Source organism: Paramormyrops kingsleyae, chromosome 14 (assembly GCF_048594095.1).
Source record: "Paramormyrops kingsleyae isolate MSU_618 chromosome 14, PKINGS_0.4, whole genome shotgun sequence".
NCBI classification, from domain to species: domain Eukaryota; kingdom Metazoa; phylum Chordata; class Actinopteri; order Osteoglossiformes; family Mormyridae; genus Paramormyrops; species Paramormyrops kingsleyae.
The window spans coordinates 22,639,462-22,664,723 of record NC_132810.1 but is presented as its reverse complement, the minus strand read 5'-3'; the positions used below and the strand labels follow the sequence as shown (position 1 = coordinate 22,664,723).

Below are 25,262 nucleotides of genomic sequence, written 5' to 3'. Positions count from 1 at the left end.
ATCACTTTCATCAAATTTAGGAGTATATATACACTAAGTTTATTGTGTCTTTAATTAATAAGAAAACTCCAGACGATTCCATTCTGAGCTTAAGAAGCTTCTGATAGGTTAGTAGAGTCACAGCCTAATAAATCTTCAACTTCACAGCATGTTTTTCAGTAATTTCTAACCCCGACCCCGGCACTTTTTTTTGGGAGCTCATGAGTAATGGTTGGTATTTATATACTTCACGCAAAAACAGGCGCGGTGCGCACGACTCTGTGCTGGACTGTCCGCTATCCTGGATGCTCGGCTCTTACATCTACCGCCAAAGCAACAGGTAACCGCGTACTTTGATGCCAGGCCTGGGGTAACGCTGTAAAGCAAAGCTGACCTTAAAAGTCACGTTTAGGATGTGTGGGATGTATGGGTGTGGAGAATAAATAAGAATTTTACTAAAACTAACTGTGTGAACTGTGCTTACGGTGCGCTAGGCAGGGTTATTATCGTTAATCAAAACATTTTTATGAACTGAAATAAAATATGAAAATAAAACCTACGACTAAACGAGAACTATAAATATTGCTTCTGACACCAGCTGGAAAAATTTAAAATAAACGCCAAATACTTCTGGTTACCATTTAAAGATATTTCTTAGCTGAAGAGTTGTCTAGTTTATCTATGATGTAATGCACTTGAACCATCGAATTAGCCTACAGCACGTATAACTATCAATCTATCCCGAGAAATAAAATGACTAAAACCCAAAGTAAATATCAGGGGCGATTTTAGCCCATTGAATAAAAGCACCCCCAAAGATTTCTAACTTTTTTTTGACAGTTCATGCTGTTTATGTGAGACAGTATTAAAATATGAAAAATCATTCAGATGTAATATTTTAATAACTAGTATAGATACCCCCCCCCCCCAGCCCCGAAAAATGGTTCGTTCCAGCTTCACTCTCCGCTACTCTGACTGGCTCCAGCAATGGTGGCTGAGACGCATTGGAGCGGTGGTGTGAGTACTTGGCTTAAAACAGGACATGTTAGCTGCATTTAACCTTCAGTAACTCTTTCTTTATATAGTTAGGTAGTAGGAGTCAGACCATGTCTTTTATTAGCTGAAAAACATTACCCCAGGGCTCTCAAGTGTCACGCATTGAGAGTGACAGTCACTCTTTTCATTCTTTTGTCACACACTCCCGCCACACATTGTATTTCTCACGCGGAAAAATAATTTGTAGGCTAATATGCCGCAGACCCCAATTTTTCCCCAGACCGCGGCACAGTAGCGCCTCACTATAAAACAAGCGTGTCTCCGCTGGAGTCTAATGGTGCGTTCATTTTTCTCTCGGAACTCGGAAATTCTGAGCTGAGTGACATTATGATACATTCGATTATTTCTCTCCAAGTCGGAACTCGGATGAAACACGCCTCTTTTATGACGTTGAAGTCGGACAAGATTTGCCCCAAGAGCCTGTCACTTACCAGCCAATCAAAAAAAAAGAAAGGGTCTACACAATAGCCAATCAGAAAATAGTACTATTGTATCTGGGTAGAATACAACACAACAACCAATGAAAAGGCATATTGTGGAACGTCACTCTTGCCTGTCTTCAAAACTTGACAGCCCTGTTACCCTCACAGGTAAACTGCAGTGTTGAAAACACGTTTTCTGACGATGTTTGCTACCCTACAATCCGCCCTACTCTGTAGGAAAATCAGCAACATTTTGACCGTCCTGTTGCTCCCATTGAAATTTATATAGCCTAAATCTAAAAACTTAAATTGCCAACCGTTTTACCAGTCCTCTTTGAAATGGAACGAGAGAAGCTGGTTATTTTTTCATGTTCCGAATATTAAACCTAAGGTAGCTAACTGACTGGATGCCCATTAACTTTATAACTTCTGGTGTGTGTGTGTGTGTATTTTGCACAGAAAGACAGCCAGGTTCATAATGGATATAAGGAAGTTTTTTCAAAAAAAGGACGGGCATTCAGGTAAAAGTAGAAGATCATGATCTGTCAATCAAGAATAATGTTGGATCAGTGTTTAAATAGTCATATATTTTATTAAATGTACACGTGGTTTGGTTATTTGCCTTTTGATTGAAAGTACACTGAGAGGCAGGGAAAAAGTCTCATTGTGACGAGTAAAGTGTATCTTCCCTTGCTGGGCAGCTCTCTGGGTGCTCAGCACCCCCAAAGCTCTGAACCTAGAATCGCCCCTGGTAAATATATATATATTTATCAACTAAATATACATAATTTAAATAAAAACTAATGAAACCACTCCAAAAACTACAACTACACTAGATTTCAAATGAAAATGAACAATAACATAAAGATCATGGTGTCTGTAGGACCTCCAAGTGAATACGTGCCACATTCCCTATCTCCATCAAGGTGAGGACCTGAGGCTCCTCCCACCTCCTCCCAAGTGTCTGCCTGCAGTACCTCCAACCTCCATCAGGGCGAGTGCCTGCAGCACCTCCAATCTTCAGCCTACCTCCATGAGGATGAGGGCCGATAGCATCGCCCACCTTCATCAAGGTTTATGTCCACAGCACCTCCAACCTCCATCAAGGTTTAGTGGTAAAGCACAAAGGGCCATAGACTTTAGGGCTTACAGTGTACATGCAAGTTCTTAATCACAAACAATCATAACTGTTTTCAGAAAACGCATGTTCCTGCTTGCTCAAAAATACCAACACTGTGCAAAATAATCAACTTTTATTGATATCTGCAATACATTCCATAATAATAAGGCAAATTAAAAGAAAATAAGGCTAGTGGTCATTATATAACATTTTATCTATTATTTCATAAAGCAATAGTGGTCCATCTTTGTTATTTGGAAGCCCAATATTTTATTTGTAGTCATATACATAAAAAGTTATTACATATAATTCATAAATGTAACAATTCACAGCTGTGCAGAGGTGAAAGAAGCAATTTAAATAAAAGCTGATCTATTTACAGCAGTAGCTGCTGTCAGTTCACAATCCGGGGTTCCCAAGGTGGACTTACTGTATGCATGGAATCACAAGAATCATGAAAAGTTATGAAATCTGAGGAAAGCAATCCCCTCCATCATAACTGTAAACGAACATATATTTTAATGCTTACACTGTCACTTTTAAGGTAGATAACTGCAAACTTCAGACCATGTACTTTTCAGATCTTTAATGTCCTAAGATGGTTCCCAATCTAATAAATTCTTAGCAGGAGGTTTGGTCATCCAATTTGTCCGGTGCCTTAATAAGCTTGACATGTTAAAAAAATAAATATATCACATTGCACCATTTGGGGGAGCTGGTTGGCACTGATGGGACAAAGAGTACAACACACCTACATGAAAACTGAATTTGCCCTGCAGCAGTGAAACAATGTGAATTACAGGCCTTCACTGGGGAACTCCCAATCATGACTGGATCATCTTGGCCATAGGCCTGGATGCAAAGTCAGTCCTTGCACTGTTGAACCCCTCAACATCCTACCAAAATAAATCCATCCTGTAATTCTATTGTGGGTGCATCACCATACCACTTAATTCATGATGTAAATATGCAATATTACAGCCTCTTGCTATTTTTCATTGAATGATACATGTCATTAATAAGCATCCACCAATCAGCTGCTGGATGTTCTTGGTAAATCCTGGCTTTCGGCAAGGTTGAGCTTTTGACTAGTAATGAATGGGCATTAAGGATCATCCAGAGTAATCACAGGCCAAAAGTGTGCAAAAAGTGTAAATCAATTTAGGTTATTAATAAATTCATATAATCATCATAATCATTTGGTGAGACTCAAAAACATGTTTAAGTCCTCGTTAGAAATGATGTTGTAATGTAATTTTGCAATGGTGAATGTCTAGCCCCATCCAAGCCAAAGTATACTCCAACCTTGCACTATGTCCTGCCTGAGATAGGTCACAGGACCCCTTGTGATTCTGATAAGGTTAGGAGGTTGAATGATGGATGGATGGATGGATGGATATACCCACCTTTTCATAACATAATTCATATATGACCTGTATTTAATTATGGCACATTTGTCAAATCTGTCACTTAAAAAACAAGCAACAATCAACAGGTTGTCAGCCTTGAAATACTTCACCTTAAGAAAAGGATACATGGATGAACTCAACTCCTCCAACTGAAGATGAAAAAAAAAAAGTTTCTTAAAAGCTGAAATCATTTGATCCTCACTGCTTGCCCTCATGTACAGTAAAGAACATTTGTCATTTGCTTGACTCAGGCAATGGTTTTGTTGTGAAAAGCCATATGAAAGATACCGACAACTGTAATTAGTGGCAGGTAATATCGCAGTAATTTATTGTGACTGTTTGTAATGGTATCCACAATAAGCGCTTCAGAGTTATTGCAAGAATTGCGATATAGCGCTACATAACACTACTATTATAATGACAGAACAAACTGCCAAGCTCCTATCACAAAATGCCTGTGCATTTGGATAATGAAACAGTACATTAACAGACCAATGTGAAACAAAGGAATTTCAGCCTGCATAACATATCAACGTGGTGTGTATACCTCACTTTGTTGTCAATTATCTGCCTCAACGGATCGCAACCTATTGACTAAATCTTGAATTAAAAGCGTCATTGATATTTTTCTAAACAGTTAGCTAACTTGGTAAAAAAAAAATAAGATGAGACCGATTGTGACTGGTTGATTCTGAACACAGCAACATCCTTCGTTATTTATGGGTGTGCACGCTAATGCAACCAGGTTTTTGTATGATTTTTTAAAACCTTTTTTCCTTAAACAGTTTGATTTGTTTTCCATGGAAGCCTATGTTCATCATCTGCAATAGGAAAAAAAATCTCAGAATTCTGACTAAGCCAAAATTCTGACTTTTTTAGCCAATCAGGCAGCGTTGCCTTCTCTGCAGGATGCTAGTTAGGAATATCATGTAATCTGCTGGCAAGTAGTTTGGATTTCATGTTAGCTCGCTACCTTTTGAAAGCAGCAAAACAGAGTGGCACTAGTACTGCCTTCATTGCCTTGGTTATTCTTGTGATGCCAGTGTGTGCCTGGGACATCTAGTAGGCTAACAAATGAAAGACGCATTTGATATTTGTTTACCAACTGTAGTTAGGACATCAATTTTCTGTGATGTCACAACTGTTATGGTCTGCTGCAGCCAATAATGTAATAACTACAGTTAATGCAATAGCTGTCTATGTGTTTAACATTATTATGCTATTAACATAATTCCAATTTGGTTTGGTTTGGTTTGTAAATAAACAATGAAATCATGATGTATATCATGGATTGTGATTCCTGCCAAAAATATCACAACGTGACATCTTGGCCATATCGCTGACCACAAACTGTAATGATCCCAGTTTTGAAAAACGTTAATGTGAGAAAACTTACATTTGTTAGAAGTTTATCCATGTTATTATCGCTGGCAAGCTTTTTCTTGTCGTCTGGCATTTCATCCACCTCTCCGTAGAGGTCAAAGTGCAGTCGTGCAAGCTTCTCCTGCATCTCCCGGACATGTTCCATCTGATCAATCAAACATTCATTACCTGCATTAAAACAAAAGATTTAAAGCCTAAAATATGCTGAGGGAGGCTTTAATATACCACTGCTGTCCTTTTATATTCATATCAGTAATGTGAAACCACAAAGATAGAAGATAGAAAAAATGTACGATATTTATTTACTGATCAATCATTAGAATTACCTGTGACTTCTGAGCTGGACCCACTACTACCACAACTCCAAATACAATTTAAAAAGTAATGCGTTGCAGATTCTGCGGGTAAAAATTTCCAAAATCTGAAAGGTGATAGATTCACCCTCTTTCTCAATGACAGCTGTTATTTATGGATCACCGATATTTTATAAAATCGCACAGGGCGGTTCAAGGAATCTCAGTCTGGCTGTGTCTACTCTCTTACTAACAAAAGTCCTTGAAATAATGGAAAGTTTGTCTGGTGAGAAACCAGTGCAGTATTAACATTATCAATATCCCAGGGAATCAGCAGTTCTCAGTTACACTGTAGCCAATCTCACCAAAAGCCTGTAGTTTGCCTGAGTGGAAGTCATTGAGGAGACTTAGTAGACCCTTCTCCATCTCCTGGACGTCTGAAACATCGGTAAGGAAGGCGTGCTGGACGGGGCCAGTCTGACCCTTCCCTGATGGTCCTTGCTGTTTGGGTTTGGTATTCCTGAGGATAAATGTACACAAGAAACAAAACACACTATAACACAAAACGTGTCTATTATAAAAGCACACCCAAGACACCATGAAATAAAGCAAAATGTATGAAAAACAGTCTAGAAACATCGGCGAATGTATGATAGAGACAACAGATCATATTACTTTGGCTGCTCACAAATAGTCTCAGATAGTGACGAATGGATCAGAACCAAAACCCACTTCCTATACTTCGTCCTCTGCGTGGTCCCCGTGTTACCCACGCTGAGATTGCGACTGGCTGCCGCATTTTTTCGGGTGGTCACAGGATGAGCTGGCTGGGCGCTGGGCGGCCGGGGGCTTTTTCTCTTTAACTTCTTCTCCTCCATTTCATGCTGCTCCAATCGAACCCTGAAGCAAGCACGGGGCAGATGTTTGTACTAGGGGAAATTAATATTTACGGCAAAGTGAAATATTACCATAATATGCTAACTGATATAGCAAACATCACTCAAAAAAAAGTTTACCCAGAAACAGATAGTTGAAGAGTTTCATTAAATGCTGTCCCTTCTTAAAGCAAATGCAGATTAAACAAATGCTTGAACTCGTGCGTTTTCAGGGTTTCCTAAATTACCAGTACACTAGCCGATGCATTTTAATGTTTCAGAGGAATGGAGCCTGAGGACAGCCCTCGTAAACCTTTAACTTGCCTTTGATGTATTAGATACAGTAAGAGACTATGTATAAATTAAGGGAATATGTGCAAATATAAATGACCTACCTAACTAAACACTACGAAGAAATCACAATCGCGCTGTCAGTTTCAGTGACAAGTGATATTTAGCTATTTCATCAAATATTAAGCAGCTGGCTGTATGGTTGGCTGGCCAGCTAACTTTTTTTCTAAAACGTCCTGGTCCAGTTAGCGTCAAATACAACATAGCCCAAGTTGTCATACACATATCTCCATCTTGTATTTTCTAAAATATGAAATGCATGTTTTAATAAACCGTTTGTTTTTCACTCACCTCTCAAGTTTTCATATCTCACTTCCTTCTTCTGGTGCAGCTGAGGCGTTTACGCTGCGGTGGCTTGTGGGAAATGTAGTTTCATAAACAACATTTTGGGCAGCCTGTTGTTCTTCGGTAAGTGACCCCGATGGTCGCTGTTAATATACCTATATTAACAGCTGAGACGTCCTGGCACAGCTTATTGTTACTTAGCTTATTATAATATATATTTATTATTTGTTATAAAACACGGTGTATGGATGCCATCCAGTCCAGGGATAAGTAGTACAATCTTGTGACCTGTGCTGCCTGAGCTAGGCTCCAAGCCATCTCCCAATATGACCAGGATAAGCAGATGCCAAATGAGGGGGGGTGTTGCGCGGAATAAAGATGAAATGGCTTTACCCAAAAATAAATTACAAATATGTTATAAATATATAAATAGTAATAGCATTGTCATGTTTTGAATGATATACAGTATAATGCAAATTAATGTTAAATGGCATAGTAAGTATTGCTTAGGTACGGCTTTTTTGGGTATGAATACCAAAGCAAATGGTCAATCTACCCATCCATATCGGGGAGGGGGGCTGGATCATTCAAAGCAAATATATTAAATAGGATTTTGGCATATACAGTTGTTATATTATTTGAATCCACACGGTGGCACCTCACGTAAGTACTGAAGCGTTTATTTCTCAGGCTCTTGGTATTTCATTTTGGAGTCGGGGAGAAACTTACTATAAATTTTAAATACTTTAGACAAAATTCTGATCAAGAAGAAATAACAGGCAAGAGGAAGAATTAATATTTTTTTGAAACCCACACATTCAACTTCCACGTCTCAAATGATATCTCAACATGTTATTATTTTCAAAGGTCAGTGATGTTTCACCGAGGTAACGGCGGTTACAATCTAGGCTGTTCACCGTATATTTGTTGCCTTATGAATGAACACATTTTCTTACTGGTGCGATACAACAGAATTTACATGAAAAATCATAAAAACAAAAGCTAAATTATTCTTAACACATTTCCTAGATGTCTCTCTATCCACACATTCCGCTGTTCTGGAAGAAACTCCAGTCCGCATTTTATGCAGACCAGGCATGACTTCTGGCTGAATATCGCAGGTAACTTTTCCTCTCACGTCTTTTGCCCCCCGATTCCTTAGCCAGACTCCAGTTCCAGTTTCCACAGGTGGTTGGCGGCGTCCTCTCCCGGTTTTGTCTGCGCTTTTAGCACGTTTAAGCCAGTGTCCGTGTTTCAAGGAGAAGACAATAACTCAGCATCCTCTGTAATGCGTAATGGGACCGCTGTAGGGCAATCCCCGAATTAAAGCAGCTGAAATTTTGCGGGGATTTTTGACCTTGCATATTGAAAAGTGGCTTTTTGATCTGCCGTCATTTGCATTTATTTGTTTTTTTACTCGAAAGAAGATGCCTTTTTACCAACGGACAGTGGGACCCGCATGCGTGTGCAGGTTGAAGAAAGAGGATGGTAAAGTTGCCATGCTGAGTAACCGTGGCGATACCTTCCTGGGGCTGGAGAACCACAGACGCCCAAATGGAAAGACAACCTTATTTACCTCTCTGGAGGAGGTCTGTAATCACACGCTGACCAACGTCCTCCGTCAACTTTCCGATCTATCGCGACATGCAAGCAGCATGTTTTTGGACATAGAGACAGAAACAAAGTTGCTAATGAGGAGGTCTGAAAAAATGAGAGTTCGCCTGGAGAGCTTGCAGGATACAGTACGCAAACTTGATCACAAGAAGGCACAGTTTTGTAAGTTTGTTTCACTTATCTATAACTAATTGGATTTCACCCGTGACATCGTATGTGATTCCCAGTCAAGTTATATAAATGAATATAGTTCCTAGTAGAATAACAAATTAGTTTTATTTCAGATGTCTCGCTTATTACATACGATTAACCTGAAAGCAGGTTTGGCTAGTAGGTGTTTAACTAACCAATTGCTTAGTTCTAATTTTGAAAACACAGCAAATAGGCTACATTGTTTTATTTGTTCCTGCCCCTCCCACTAACTGTTTAATGTCGTGGACCAAAGGAAATGGGCCGTGCTGACGGACTGGGTGTGTGTTTTTGTGCAAGAATCTGATCATTATAACAAACGTTGATATATGTAATTTTCTCTCAATTCATTTTTAATACCTAACAAACACATTCGTCTAGTCGTATTGACCCACAACTAGTTAAGCGAGTACGTCACGCGAGGCGAGCGATTGGTCGAGAGGCACATTTGAAAGTTATCCCACAATATATGCGTTTTTCGTTATTTTAAATTGTTTTGATGTAGTACGTGCCAGACTTGTCGCGTCGCTAGCCATCATCCATGCAAACACCGCGCCTGATGTAAAGTCAGTATGAAAGTTTGAAATGGGGGGCTTGTGATTGCCCTGCACCCTTTTTGCAATTTGAGATGATTCAGGGGATTGGGGGGTCAAGGCTCGGTGCCGTAGGTTCCTGCTTTTAAATGACATTATCTGGAGAACATAAGTGTGGCTGATAACCATGGAAAGCTACACATTAAATAAAAAATTGGGCTTAAGTTGCGTTATTTCATTTACATGAGTGCCGATTCGTAGAATAAAGTAAAACAAAAAAAATCAAAGGAAACATACAAAAGGTACAAAAATATAAAAGATACATAATAACAAAACAAGAAAAATAGCATTTTTCTGTACGTTCACTTTCCCTATTCTACTTTGAACATCACTCATCCGCGATTTTAGCGGTAAATGACGCCTTTCTTTACGGGCGGTCGAGATGTTTATGACAAATTGCAAAACACGCAGCTAAGCTTTTAACTTGAACATAACCGTAACACGGGGAATATCCGGATAGGGTGTTACGTTGTGTTGTAGCAAGCTGTTTAACAACTCTGATAAAATAAACAAAAGCCGGCTCTGATTGCTTTAACGAATGATGACTACAAGACCTGCAAACAAACTAAAGTAAGCCTTCTCACTGAAGTATTTATATCTGTACAAAGGGGATATTCCCAAAACGCTCAGGCTTTTTACTGAAGCACAGATCATTAAGGAATCTGTTGAAGTTTTGAATATTCACATGAGTAATATGCAAAATAATAAAGCTATTCCATGACCCACTGGTTCACTCGCAGGTTATGAAGGTTGACAGGCAACTGGGTGTATGTCAGTCAGAGTTTTAAATGAATGCGTGCTCAGTACTGCTTGTGTAGAATTAAGGTAGTCAAATGAAGAGCCATGGGTTAGCCTGTAATATGCTGTGGCCGCACAGTAGCTTCAATTCTGACACATCAGTGATGTAAAACATACCTTAGTCAGAAGTGTCTGAATGCAGTTTATCAATGTCCTTCGATAGCTCAGTTGGTAGAGCGGAGGACTGTAGAGGAGAACATTGTCATCCTTAGGTCGCTGGTTCGAATCCGGCTCGAAGGAACGAACTTTTGTGGGCAGTGGTGGCTTAATGGTTAGGGAAGCACATTTGTAATTGAAAGATTGCTGGTTAGAATCCCTGACCAGCAAGGCACCACTGAGGTACCTTGAGCAATGTACTGCCCCCAAGCCCTGCTCCCTGGGCACTGAATTAGCAGCCCCCTGCTATGTCACGACATCACATATGGGTTAAAATGCAGTGGACACATTTCGTTGCTGTGTGTTAACAATGACCACTGATCACCAAATTCTAATTCCAATAAGGATACGAATACGTCTTTCTGAATCTCATTGTGTACACTTGGCAGTTGCTCTAAGATCTGGGTCCTGAACTCGCAGCTATTTTTGTTGATTCCACGAGTTCTCCAGCTCCTCTGTCAGTAAAAGACTTTCAGAGAGCATGGCAGGGCTGCCTAAAGGACCTGTGAGAGAAAGGGGAAGGATGTGAGTTCTCAGCAGGGCTGGAAGTGTAACAGACACACAAAAGCACTCTATGTGTGCTAATCCAGCTAACCTAGCAGAAATGGTTGTGTACCACATCTGGTTGTGTTCAATGTATGTTCAGAATCAGCATCTAATTTTTGTGGTGTGCATTGAATTGAGTCTTGGCTAAGATGGATCAATGTGTATTGTGACCTCTGCGAACACCACAGAATGATGCCTGGGCAGATGTGCGCACATGTTTTTTGTTATCCAGAAAATTTTATTCAGCTTGCAAGCTGTGTTTGTTGTATATAATTTGACTGTCTACACATCTGATTTGAATGCTGCATGCAGTGGTTATATCACTGCCATGGCCATGCCAGGTAGCATGGTAAGAGTCCTGGCTTTTCATAGCTACTGCCACCTACAGATGTTAAGTGAGTACTGCATTCATATTGAACTCTAGCAATATATGAGGGGTGGGCAATTTTATCCGCAAAGGGCCACTGTGCATGCAGGTTTTTGCGATAACCTTTATGTCAGCCATTCAAACTGAGGTGTGAGGATTCTTTTACCCAATCAGACCTCTAATTAGTAATCTAATTAGGGAGTTGCATACATAACAGCCCTTTCTGGATAACATTCACCAGCCCTGCAGTGTATGAATGAATGAAAATGAATTTCAATGGAAGAGTTCAAAGTATCAATACATTGTGATTGGTATCAATATGTGTAGTATCAATACAGCTCATTTACATTATTTCCCAGTTGATTCTTTCCTGAAGAAATTTAAATTGTGATTTTATACAACTGGATTTTTTAGTTTTTATTGGGGAAACTCACAATATGTGTCTGGCTGATGTGTAGCTAAACTGGGCTCCTCCTGGCATTTCACTGGGAACTCTTTAGGGCTGGGCGTCCTTAAGCATTAGGCTACCTGCTGCCAGTGAACCTTCCTTATCCCATGTTGCTGAGTAACCGATGAAAGGAAGGATGTTTGTCAAGGTCAGTAGGAGAGATAGATGTCCTATAGCAAATCATCTTCAGCTGATTAGACTGGACAGAAGCACAAATAGCCAACGGCTGCCGCTTTTTACCCCTTGATTTGTTGAAGACAAGTGCTGTTCAACCAAATGCAGTGACCATGGCTACATTTGTTCTGAGTGATTATTTTATGGGGACAATTTATTTTTAGTAGACTGTATGAATCTGAATACAGACACTCCTCTACTTACGAATGAGATACGTTCCGAACGGCCGTTCGTAACCTGAAATGTTTGTAAGTCATTATTCAACATCATTTAAGGGTATACGCAAGTACGAAGAACTAGGATGCTGGTAGTATGTAAGCTATGCTGCTGTGTGGTGGGAGTAACGGCCAGAAGTTGTACTAGGCGGAATTGGCGCACAGGAAAAAAAAATATTGCGGACAGGAAACGGGAGCCCAATGAACACAATTTGGACTTGCAGTCCTCTCCGTTCATGTATCTGAAAGTTCGTAAATTGAACGTTCGTAAGTAGAGGAGCATCTGTATTCTGCTATACAGGGAGCCTGTCTTTAAGCAGCATAGGGTACAAAGCAGTTAGATGGGTCAATTGTTGACTTTGTATTCTGTCTGGGATTCTCTGTTTGTCTGAGAAATCAAATCACTCCCAATACACTTTCTTGGTACCCCGTTCCAGTTCGATCCATTCACAATTTATATCTGTTGATTCCGATCTGATCTTTTAATATATATTTAAATGCACATTTGCATAAAGTAGGTGCAATTTCACAGTGCTTTATTATGATGTGTCTGCAAGTGCCTAATTAGATTTCTTGTATTAAAAACACTCTGTTGCTACCTCCTCTCCAAAGGGTGGCATTGCAAATATTGCAGGTAGCTATAGGGCAAAATTTAGTTCCCAATTTAAAGAATTCCCACACGGCTGACATCTCGATTAGTTTGTAGTTTCAAGCCATGTGCCTCAGGCTTTACTGCAGCGTGCGACAGAACCTTACAGCCTGTGCTACTGACGTAAATTAGGCAGATGTGGGAAATGAAATAGATTGGGCTTCAAAAAATAAATAGATTGGGCTTCAGACTGGACTGTGGTAGTCGAATCCAATCAATTAAAAATCCTGGATCGGCCTCAATTCCGATCTGTCATATCGGCACGGGAAATCGCTGCTAACACATTAGGCGAATTGGCATCTTTAAATTGCTCATAGTGTGTACAGTGTTTTCCTGCGTATCTCCTGCTTTGTGCTGTATGCTTCCTGGGATAGGCTCCAATGTGACGTTAGCCATGAAATCTTCAGAAACCCATAAGACGTGTTCAAAATTCAGGCTCTACGACATGTTTTTGTTCTGTGCAAATACTTAAATATCCTATGTATTAGACATTAACTGTTTGTCCATGGCTTCTGTATATAACAAGGGAAAAATCTCAGTATCAGCCAATACAACGACAACAGCCCAGCAGCGGACGATTAAAAAGGAGGCGATATTTACTGCCGTTAAAATGGTAACCCATATTGCTTTGCACACCCGTGTCCTACACAGTTAGAAAAATATCTGGTGTATGGAATTATTTCAACATTGGTGAAAATGATGTTAGAAATTAGAGGTCGACCGATATGGGTTTCTCAATAGCCGATGCCGACATTTAGGAGTCAGGGTCAGCTGATGGCCGATATTTTTTGGCTGAAAATTGGACGTTTTCCCCTCTATTTGCATAATAAGATACCACACTAATAATAACAAACGATACATAAAATTTCTCAACTTTGTTGAACACAAGTGCTGTTCAACCAAATGCAGTGACCATGGCTACATTTGTTCTGAGTGATTATTTTATGGGGACAATTTATTTTTAGTAGACTGTATGAATCTGAATACAGACACTCCTCTACTTACGAATGAGATACGTTCCGAACGGCCGTTCGTAACTTGAAATGCTTGTGAGTTGTTATTCAACATCATTTAAGGGTATACGCAAGTACAAAGAACTAGGATGCTGGTAGTATGTAAGCTATGCTGCTGCGCGGCGGGAGTAACGGCCAGAAGTCGTACTAGGCGGAATTGTCGCACAGAAAAAAAAGAAATTGATGTTGCGGACAGGAAACGGGAGCCCAATGAACACAATTTGGCAGTATATATTTGCATGATAAGATATCTCACTAATAACAAACTATACAGAATTTTTCTTAACTTAGCATTCATTGAATACTGACTTGTGTAAATATAAACTTCAATAACAAAAACACAATACAACTTGTAAACAACTTAAACTTATAAACAATAAAAATAGCAGCATCAGAATCTCTTTTAGTGCACAATATAGCAGCAAACTCCTTCTTCAGCTCCCAAGCTCACCAGCCGGCTGCAGATATTGCACCTGGCTTTTCCTGGTGTTGGCTTGGTGAAATGCTGCCATACAGGATTAGATTTTTGTTCAGCCATCAGACAGCAATTACTAAAACAGAAGAAAAAAATGCAAGTTTAGCATTTTTATTATAGTGCCTTCATCTTCAATTCATTCTACTAACTGCGCAAAGTCGTGCACTTTTTATCTAGACGTCTGACAAATTGTTGGAATCTCCGCTCTCAAATGCAAAAAAAGTTGCACAGAAGGACCATTGTCGGCATCAGCTCAAGTGAATGGTAACCGCGCTTTCGAACAAAGTTTTCTCCGCCATGCATTGTTCTTAGCAGCTCTGTGTCTCCGAGGACGGTGCTGTCTGTGATTGGGGCAGAGTAACGCAACTCTCACACACGCTGAAGTGTTTGAGAGAGCTGCCTGCTCCGCCCCACACACACAGAGTGAAACTCTCCGACACAAGAAAAAAAACAGAACTGATAACATCGGGTTGATATGATAATTAAAATGTTAACAATTAAAATTATTTTTAACGATTAAAAAAACGTCTGTGAGCCCACCAACAAACGCACAAAACTAACTGTCTGAATCAATGATCCTTAACGTTACCTGTAAGCTACAGTTGGTTGAAGGCTCATTATCATTACCCCAGTTCCCGACAGCGTAGCTTGCGTTTTCTTTTAAAGCAACATTTCATAGCAAACCAGTTAAACAAATAGGTCTTTTAAAGATCAGAATGTACACCTTACCGTTTTCTCCCAGGACTCTTCCAAAATTTCTGGCTGGGGTCCTGCACAAGGCAGCATGGGTCACGTGTTCCACAGCAACAATAACACTGGGCTGCCCGCAGACGTGCCTGTTTGTAAATCGGCATTGTGCACTCGAAGATCGAACGACACCGATAAATTAAAAAATGCTAAATATCGGTCCGATATATCGGCCGACCTCTATTAAAAATGCATTGTGGAAACATTGTTCTGCTAAAATTTCACAAGAACGATCTACTATAAGCATTGCAATACAACAAATTTGACCTTAAGCCTTAAGGTGAGACAGTGAGGAGTATGAAGAGTTTCTGAAAAAACAAACCGTTCAAGAAAAGAAGGCTGCAGTACTGCCGAATAATGCTAGTGTAACGCATTATTGCGTTAAGTCAGTAACGCAAGTGTTTGATAGCAACCTATTATTCAGTGCAGACAGTTCAAAATCAAAAAATATGAGAGAATTCCCACACGGCTGACATCTCGATTAGTTTGTAGTTTGTTTAAGAGTTTATCACACTTGATAATCAGCCCTTCTCTGTTACATATGTTATAACTATATAACATACCGTTATAAAATATAGTGCTCGGGGACTGTTGTATGCCTAAGTTGGTGTTTTCTTACTAAAAAATACAAACCTCCCAAACAATCGTTTTCGGTTCCAGTGTCAGTTTTCGAAATAACTGACTATCGACGGCCAGAAATTTCCTTATGGGAGCATAACGAGAAAAATCATTATTCTTTCCTCTGTACGTCAGTTGTTCTTCTGGCAAGGGTCGGTTAACTCGTAGGTATCGGAGCTTTTATCAGTGCCACCAACTTAATTTGGCCAGCTTGAGCGTGAGATTTCAATTCTAGACAAGTTTGCACACTCATTTAAATGTATGTTACAGATTTATTAATTTGTAAATAGTCTGTAAGCTTTGCAAATTACCCCAACACTTTTGATGCAGATAATTTTAGTTTTATAATTGAATAATATAAATTTGCCTTAAGATTCCTTGCGTGAGCTTGAGAGTCTGAACGCGTGAGTGTCACGCCGGATGCGTGAGATTTGGCAGCCCTGTTTTATGGGGTTAGCTATTATAAACATGCCTTAAAACACACTAATATTTTGACTGACACAAAGGAGATGTGCCAAGCTGTGGCCTTACAGCTTCAAATACAGTTGAACATCGTTGAGGGAAACGGTTTATAGATGCTATTTATTTTCTTAAAATGGTAGTAAATTAAATAGTGTGATGTCCAGCCTGGGGTTTTTCAAATCATATCATTGGCTGTTTGCTCGACTCCACCAGTCAGCTCCCAGTAAGCTGCCCATTGCTCCAAAACGTTACATCGAATCCAGCGTATGGCGGCCAGATTGTCTTTCCTCTGTCGTTCTTTCCACTCTCTGCTTTTGTTTCTGGTGACGGCATTCTTTCTAGTTGGGAGGGTCACGGGGAACATTGAGTCAGGAAGAAGGCTGCTTTGATCGGGTTGGTGGGTTGGTGGCTGGTCTGTAGGACCAACTTTGTATTTCTCAGCGGATTGTTGAGTACAGGTATCAGCCACATTGCTGATTGACCTTTGCAGTTGGGTCATGCTCCATTCTTTCAACCATTCATTCACTTGTTTGTTTATTTTAACAGTCTGACGATTTATATATTTATGAAATGGTCATGCAAGTTCTACTAAGCAGATCTGGAGAAATAGTGACACTAACAGGGTCAATAAACCATTTACCTTTTAACAAAATCCTGTTATAGTCACAAAGTAGAGCCATGTAAAACAGATTAGCTATGCTAAGATAGCTATGTACTCTTACATAATTCCTCTCTATGTCTACTCAGGGTATGTTTTTCCTCCCCAAGTGTTAATGTGACATTCTAATCGTATGAAATCTTCAACTGACCTTTCAATCTAACGATATTCTCACAGAATTTGTGGAATTACTTTCAATTGTTTTTTTAGTTTAAGAATCAGACTGTTCAGGGGTGTAATCTGGAATGCTGTGATTGGTTGGCTCAGTAGCAGACAGTTGGTTCATTCAGTACATATGTGTGTGTGTGCCATGTAGATATAAAAATTATGCATATGTTCAAATAGTTAGTGTAAAGGTAGGATAATACAATCGACAGTCTTAAGTATTATACCTACTTTTCAATTTATGAGCTCAAATGGCTCATTTAGTGATTTTTCTCTTCTCAACAATGGATAGAAATACTACTGCCCGTGTCACACTGGGTGAAAAGCACCACAGGTTGGTCATTAAACAGCGAGTCTACATTCTCAGCCCCAGGGGAAGTTAGCTGATACTGAGTGGAAAATATGGATACGGATTAAGCTTCAACTGTGCTTAAACCAAACAAGCAAACGTGAAGCCCTTTGATTTGGTACTTCACGGTATGAACGCAAGCCGTAACGGCCATATGTGTTACAGTACACTGCTGTTCTGCTTTGTTTCATTACTAAACCCCTTGCCTGCATGTAGACTGTCTCCAGGCGAAGGTGGTTAAATATAGTCTGGTTTATATTTCATGGTGTGTGCGAGGCCAATAAAATCACCCACCTTAAAAGTTCAGTGTATCGCTACCGCCGCTCCCCGTCACATTAGTGTTGACGTTATTGTAGCTCTTTGGGTCATTCTGTTTGCATTGTCTGTGAGCTCCGCAGAAGTGATCACCATTAAATATTGGACAGATCCTCCCTGGTTCCTCAATACTTTTCATCAAGTACACTTACAGCATATGTTGCGCTAACTTTCAAAATTTTTATAGCTGCTTCTGATAGGTCTATTTTTTGGACCTCAAAAACCTAATTTCTTGTGCTGCATAAGTATTGTAGCGTATAAAGCAGTACTTTATACTCTTTCAGGCATCACTCCCAGCTGTGCGCTTCTACCATTTCTCCTGTGACAGAACGGTGTGTGAGTGACTGGTGTGTGTGTGTGCCCTGCATATGTGGGTTGGTGCCCGGTCTTGGGTTATTCCCTGCCTTGTGCCCATAGCCTCTGGACCCACCGCGACCTTTACTAGGACATGCATTTGCAGAAAATGGATGGATGAAATGAACTTATTGTTACACATTGCTGGGTAAAATAAAACGTGACAAATAAAAAAAATAATAAATACAATTCTATGAAATGTGTCACGACCGGTTCCCATCACTTGGTTTTCTCCCCATACCTTGGTGTAGGAGTGCTCTTTAAAATCAAAGGGAGAGCCAGTAGCCCTGAACGTTTTCGGCAAAGCCTCAACTTTCTTTGTTTACAATCAGCCTTAAAGTCACTGTCACTATGTTACAGGGGAGCAGGAGATATTTCTGAAGTGCAGGAGACCACACAGTAAGCAAAGGCAGGGTCAGCTCTGGCTGTTCTGGTGCCTAAATTCTACTTTTTTCATTTGATCATTTGCACCCCCTAATCAAATGACATATGATTTGTAAAATCATACGTTGGATGATTAAATAAGTAATTGGAGCAACAGTCGAATAAAGTCTCTTTTTCCATAGTTTTGGCCACTACTGTAGATTATATGTGATAAGAACATAAGAACATAAGAAATTTACAAACGAGAGGAGGCCATTTGGCCCATCAAGCTTGTTTGGGGAGAACTTAGCTAATAGCTCAGAGTTGTTAAAATCTTATCTAGCTCTGATTTAAAGGAACCCATGGTTTTAGCTTCCACTACAATAGTAGGAAGACTATTCCATACTCTGACTACACGCTGTGTAAAGAAGTGCTTCCTCAAATTTGTTTTAAAATGTTCTCCCGCTAATTTCCACTTATGGCCACGAGTTCTAGTATTTAAACTAATATTGAAATAGTCGTTTGGCTGAACAGCATCCAGACCCGTTAGAATCTTATAGACCTGAATCATATCCCCCCTTAGTCTCCTTTGCTCAAGGCTGAACAGATTCAGTTCCGCTAACCTCTCCTCGTAAGACATTCCTCTAAGACCAGGAATCATTCTCGTAGCTCTTCGTTGCACCTTTTCTAAGGCAGCAATGTCCTTCTTGAGGTATGGTGACCAAACCTGCACACAGTATTCTAGGTGGGGTCTTACCAAGGAATTATATAAGTGTAACATCACCTCCCTTGACTTAAACTCCACACATCTAGAGATATAACCCAACATTCTGTTCGCCTTTTTTATTGCTTCCCCACATTGGCGAGAGTGGGACATGGAAGCATCAACATACATACCGAGATCTTTCTCGTAATCAGCTACCTTTATTTCAGTGGAACCCATAAAATATCTGTACTGTATATTTCTGCTCCCTGCATGGATTACCTTACATTTATCTGTGTTAAATTTCATCTGCCAAGTATCAGCCCATTCGCTAATTAAATCCAGATCCCGTTGAAGCCTCTCTGCTGCTAGATTAGTATCTGCTACCCCGCCCACCTTAGTGTCGTCTGCAAATTTAACCAGTTTACTGTATGTATTCGTGTCAATATCATAATGTAAATTAGGAACAATAGTGGTCCTAAAATTGAACCCTGCGGTCAAGACTAAAGGTAAGATGCCATCAGGCCCCTGCGATTTATTTATTTTGAGTTTTGCTAGGCTTAGTATCACATCAACCTCAGTTATACATATATTGGTCATAGACGATGCTGTATTCGTATTAATTGGTGGTAAGTTACTTGTGTTCTCTATTGTGAACACCCTTGAAAAATAATCATTAAACTCGTTTACCATATCAATTTCGTTATCAATTATAAGGCCCTTACTATCCTGCAAATTAGTGATTTCAGCTTTTAGTGCTCTCTTGGAGTTAAAATATTGGAAGAAACCTTTACTGTCATGCTTAGCCTCCAATGCAATTTTTCTTTCTACATCCCTCTTTGATAGCCTAATGTCATTTTTTAACTCTGCCTGTAGACTTAGATACTCCTGCTTGATTTTGAAATCATTAGTTATTTTCCAGTTGTGGAACAGAGCCCTTTTCCTCCTGACTTTATTCTTAATTTCCTTAGTAAACCACCTTGGTTGTCGTTTCCTAGATTTAGTTTTGCTAGAAACAGGTATGAAGTCCTCTTGCACTTGCAACAATGTGCTTTTGAAAAATTCCCATGCCTCTTCAACTGTTTTGCTATTTAACTCTGTCCAGTTTACAGTTTCTAATTTCCGTCTCATACCATTAAAGTTAGCCTTCCTAACATTGTATACTTTTAATTTAGACTTTGCTCTTCGGACACTAAAATTAACCTCGAATTTAACCATGTTATGATCACTACCGTGCAATGGGTCTAAAACCTCTAATTTTCCAATCCTATCCTGGTTATTACAAAAAACAAGATCAAGAAGGGCTTCTCCCCTGGTAGGAGTATTAACAAACTGAGTAAAAAAACAATCCTGTACTAATTCCACCATCTCAAGTTCATTTACAGAAGAGCCAGAGACTGTGTCCCACTGTATCCCAGGTAAATTAAAATCACCCATAACCACCACATCATTTTTATTACTCATAATCCTGATATCATCATATAATATTCTGCTTTCCTCTACAGCTACATTAGGTGCTCTATAACAAACCCCGACAATTAGGCCATTTGAATCTTTAGCATCAAGTTTGATCCATACAGCTTCTGAATTTTTATTTTTATCAGTGAGATCCCTTGCCTGCAAGTTTTCTTTTACGTATACTGCAACACCACCTCCCTTCTTGCCTATCCGGTCTCTACGGAACAACGTATAACCATCCATATTATATTCATCACCATCATTGTCACTCATCCATGTTTCAGTTATTCCTATAATGTCGTAATTGTCTGAAGAAATTAAAGCCTCTAAGTCATTAATTTTGTTTCTAATACTCCTAGCATTCAAATACAGACCACTAATGGTAGGCCTTTTACAGTGTCTACTTTTAATATTTATTTGGGCTTTCCGTCTCTCCCCACATAAATTCTTAACTGACCTCCCTGCCCCCCCAGTCCCTAGTTTAAACATTCCTCAACTATTCTGCACATACGCCTCCCCTATGATTTACATCTACTTACATTGTTTGATATTTGAAAGAACGCTGCAATAGATCTTTATATTTTTATCTGTTTTTCATACTGCTTTGGTTTGTGTAACCAAAACTGCATCCAGCACAACATAGGCAGCTCATTTCTCATCTGGGTCCTCACGACCCAGACCTGGAAAAGTGGTGGGTGGATAGATGGATGGATGGACGGATGGATGGATGGATTTCTAACCTGTACAGTATTAGTGAGACAATGAAAGGGGGGTGTTTCCATGGGGGGCTTCAAAGGAAGTGAGGAGTGAGTTAGAAAAACCAAACGTGTCTGATTTGGCCGGAAATCCTCTTGTTCATCACAGGCCACTAATGAGACCCAGTAATCATTTTGCACGGGAAGCCGCTCTGCTCTGACTTTAGAATCTGGCTTCCAGGGCCGTTTGTTTGGAGCACAAATGTCAAGACCCTTGAGGTCCAAAGGGACAGTGGTAGAAGGGAAGTTTATATCCTCTCAGCCTTGTTTTTGTGATGGAGGCGAGTATGGGGGAGTAGCAGTCGCTGATAGGGGGAGCAAAGCTGGGCTCTGGCAGCAGCATTGTGAGAGAGGTCGAAGGTCACGTCACATGTGCCCTCTGCGAAGGCAGGACTCCTCTTACATCCGCATGCAGGTGGGGATGGAAATCGTTGTCAGGTTTGGAACTTTAATGGGAAACAGAAAGCTTATTGTTATGCGGTTCCATTTAACTAGTATCTCATAGTTTTTCATTGTTTTTTTTTTGTTTTAAAGTGGCCTCTGGAGTATTCTACCACAGAGTAGGTCAGTATTAAAACACACCCCATCCTGCAGATGCGTACTTTACAGAAATTCTCTCATAGGGCACTTCCCCCTCCCCCATTTCTAGTGTGGGAAAGGACCTTCAGTTTTGTTTTGTCTGTTCCTGTTCATTGTGGTGACATCATCATTAACCGTGTCCTGGAAGTGAGGTCAGGGAATGTATCAGCTGATTGGTAAGAGCCAAACCTGGAAATGAGGACATGAGTTGAGGTCAACATTTTTTTTTATTTGACAGGGTGTCGACAATCGGTATTGAAAACACTTCAGCTGCAGTTGTGCGTTTGTTTTTGTAGTAGAATCTCCCAATAAAGTGTATGATTCACATCACTAGCATCATAGTCATGTGTGTGCCTGAACTTTTGGGAATTAAGGGTACACAGGTTCTTGAAGTGGGTGGGTACTTACCAGTACCCAGTACCAGCACCTCTTTGTTTTTCTCTTCAAAATACTGGCACCATGGGTGTAGTTAGAGATGAACGGATATGGAGGCTTTACTAGGGGGGGCTGATGGCAAACTTATGTACAATATAAAAAGCAATTCATGACTTAAGCCTAAGGGGCTAAGAATCATTTAGGCTAAAGCCCCCCAAACTTAGGCCTAATAACTCCCCTGACTGGCACCTCTCAATATCTGCTGGCGCTAGATAACAAGGGGAGTACCGGCGCCCGGTTTTGAATAACGAGGGGAGTACCGGCGCCCGGTTTTGAATAACGAGGGGAGTACCGGCGCCCGGTACTGAATAACAAAGGGAGCACCTCCGCCCGGTACTGAATAACGAGGGGAGTACCGGCGCCCGGTACTGAATAACGAGGGGAGTACCGGCGCCCGGTACTGAATAACGAGGGGAGTACCGGCGCCCGGTTCTGAATAACGAGGGGAGTACCGGCGCCCGGTACTGAATAACGAGGGGAGTACCGGCGCCCGGTACTGAATAACAAAGGGAGCACCTCTGCCCGGTACTGAATAACGAGGGGAGTACCGGCGCCCGGTACTGAATAACGAGGGGAGCACCGGCGCCCGGTACTGAATAACAAAGGGAGCACCGGCGCCCGGTACTGAATAACGAGGGGAGTACTGGCACCCGGTACTGAATAACGAGGGGAGTACCGGCGCCCGGTTCTGAATAACGAGGGGAGTACCGGTGTTATGCCGAAAAAGGCATCCCTGCCTTAGAATGCATGCCGGTGTTCCGACGAGTTGAGCTTTTAAGGGTTTTTTTGGGGTCATGGGTTTTTTAGGGGTTAGGGTTAGGGTTTTAGTGGTGTTTTGGGGGTTAGGGGTTTAGGGGGGTTTTGGGGGTTAGGGTTTTATAGGTTTTTTGGGGGTTAGAGTTAGAGTTTTACGGGTTTTTTGGGGCTATTGATTAGCACTACGCTAGCCTTACTCGACAAAGTAGCTCAACTCGTTTCAGATCAGCGACCATTCGGTCATTTAGAGACAGGCATGCATTCTACGGCAGGGATGCCTTTTTCGGCATAACACCGGCGCCCGGTACTGAATAACGAGGGGAGCACCTCCGCTCTGTACTGAATAACAAGGGGAGTACCTTGTTATGGTACTCTTATCTAAGGCTCCTGCCAAGTTAGCTTTGCTGTAATTCTTTGTTTCTTTCTGTCCATGAGAATAAAGACAGTTTAAACTCTTGTGGAGAGTTTTCACTGCCGCTGTAGGGAGAATTATCCTCACCAGATGAACAGGCTCATTGTTTAAATGTGGAGTAAAACCATTGTATGTATTCTTTCATTTTATACATTTCAGTGTTTATTTAGACACCAGAGGTAAAGTTGTTGCAATCAGACTCGTTAACCTTGGCTCAATTTTGCCTGCAGTTCATTTTTCTGTTTACTAGGTCACATACATATTTGCATGCATTCTATATATAAAAATAATTTGTATGTATATTGTATATATTATATGGTTTGCAATAAGCAATATTGCATATTTTGCAAGATATTAATTGCAAGAAATGTCACGTTTCAATTTTCCTTCTTGAGAGAAATCATTCCTTATTTATATGTAACTCCCCGTCCCACACATGCAGTAACAATTTTCACCTTTAAAAAAAAAAAAAAAAAAAGTGTATGTTTGCAGGGAGGGCTATTTAGAGTCAGATTTCCTTGTTCGTTGTGCAACCAAATCAAAATAGACTTGTTTTATTTCAGTCAAGTTTTATTAAAGTTGTTAAAATAACATTTACCGCCTTCAGCTCTGACCTGGGGATGGATACTTTTTTATTTGTTTCTTCATTTCCTGCTTGGCATGTGAATTCTCGTACATGCAGCACACGATGACCAGTTATGCTTGGATTGTTACGATTTCTTTAACAGAAATGCAGCGGTTTTATGCTGCTCGCGTTTATGGTGTGGACTTGTGAATTTTCTGGGGTCTCTTTTTATAAAGACCACCCTGTTGTGTAGTATGTTTCTTAGGCTTCCTGTTCAGGTATCCAATTTTTTTCTTGGTGGTAAAGACCCCTGATAGCATATCCATGCTGCTTGGCAGCGAGACACCATAGAAAAGAGAACCAACCCGTAGAGAGTAAATTAGTGCACCGGATATCTGGAGCTGAAGTTCGGGTGGGGAATGTATAAAGGAAACCTTGTACTGTAATTCTTCCTCTAACAGCTCCTTCCGAAAATTTCCTATTCCTGTGACATAACTCATTTGCTCGACCTGCCCGTTTCTGACGGTGACCGCAAGATAAGTCAAACTTGCTTTTCACACAGGAGATAACAGCCGTATTTAAATGTGTTGTTTGATGCAAGGATTTTTAATACATTATATGAAGTATATAGAGTATGATATTATGTAGTATAGATTATGGGTTCTGGGACTGGTTCCACTGGGCTCTATATTTCCAAATATAAATTATATATTTTCTATTTTTTTCAATGGCCTCTCGCATTCTGAAAACGGCATCAAAAAGTTAGAACCCGTAGTACACATAGTATAGTAGTATACTATATATATATATGTATAGCCTGATCTGATATATAGAGTTATTAGGTGTAATTGTGCAGAGAGAGAGTCTGAAGGCAGCTGTAAGATTTATGCGTCCGATTCCTCCAGCTGAGCAAGAAGGCATGTCAGAACCAGATGTGGTCTCTGCTTCTCCGACGGCCTTCCCAACGCTACTCTTATTACAGACAGATGCAAATGCATTTTCTCTTTCTCCTTCTTTCTCTCTATTTTTCCCCCATCTCTCCATCTCCTTGTTGCTCAGGGAACATTTGATCTATAGCCCTGCTGATGCTCAGACACAAGGTGATGACTCAGAGTCTTGCGGTGCAGACTATGTATTCGGATTAGTCGTATGCAGGTG

General features: G+C 40.4%; 3 protein-coding genes, 1 long non-coding RNA gene and 1 other non-coding gene across 8 annotated transcripts in view; 3 read left to right on the top strand and 2 right to left on the bottom strand.

The window, feature by feature from the left end:
• ect2l (epithelial cell transforming 2 like) overlaps positions 1 to 16,178 on the bottom strand; it is a 32,218-nt gene extending 16,040 nt beyond the window's left edge. The window contains exons 1-5 of the mRNA XM_072698848.1: positions 15,791 to 16,178; positions 15,140 to 15,246; positions 14,387 to 14,486; positions 10,874 to 11,026; positions 10,485 to 10,631 (exon numbers count right to left, since the gene is read on the bottom strand). The gene's annotated coding sequence lies outside the window, so the exon portion shown is untranslated. The remainder of the gene's footprint in view (positions 1 to 10,484; positions 10,632 to 10,873; positions 11,027 to 14,386; positions 14,487 to 15,139; positions 15,247 to 15,790) is intronic.
• Positions 123 to 4,226, top strand: LOC140578327 (uncharacterized). The gene is made up of 2 exons (XR_011982427.1): positions 123 to 319; positions 2,384 to 4,226. It is a non-coding gene; the product is annotated as an uncharacterized lncRNA (long non-coding RNA).
• LOC111834734 (coiled-coil domain-containing protein 28A-like) lies at positions 3,698 to 7,173 on the bottom strand. 2 transcript variants are annotated; one of them, XM_072698850.1, is made up of 5 exons: positions 6,933 to 7,173; positions 6,395 to 6,562; positions 6,028 to 6,182; positions 5,383 to 5,537; positions 3,698 to 4,135 (listed from the first exon to the last, which is right to left on the bottom strand). In XM_072698850.1, exons 2-5 carry the CDS (start codon positions 6,538 to 6,540, stop codon positions 3,851 to 3,853), a joined length of 741 nt encoding a protein of 246 aa, XP_072554951.1. In that variant the 5' UTR covers positions 6,541 to 6,562; positions 6,933 to 7,173; the 3' UTR covers positions 3,698 to 3,850. The 2 variants fall into 2 exon arrangements, with proteins under 2 accessions (XP_072554951.1, XP_023650118.2); XM_023794350.2 differs by lacking the exon at positions 6,933 to 7,173 and having other exon boundaries at positions 6,395 to 6,910.
• The window catches only part of LOC111834728 (NHS-like protein 1), an 84,505-nt gene continuing 67,507 nt past the window's right edge, over positions 8,265 to 25,262 (top strand). For 2 of the 3 annotated variants that reach the window (XM_023794326.2, XM_023794325.2), the window contains exon 1: positions 8,265 to 8,949. In XM_023794326.2, the coding sequence (XP_023650094.2) occupies positions 8,601 to 8,949 (349 nt within the window). In that variant the 5' untranslated portion in view covers positions 8,265 to 8,600. The remainder of the gene's footprint in view (positions 8,950 to 25,262) is intronic. The other variant, XM_023794328.2, reaches the window with a different exon arrangement.
• Positions 10,521 to 10,607, top strand: trnay-gua (transfer RNA tyrosine (anticodon GUA)). Its single transcript is given in 2 exon segments — positions 10,521 to 10,557; positions 10,572 to 10,607. It is a non-coding gene; the product is annotated as a tRNA-Tyr (tRNA).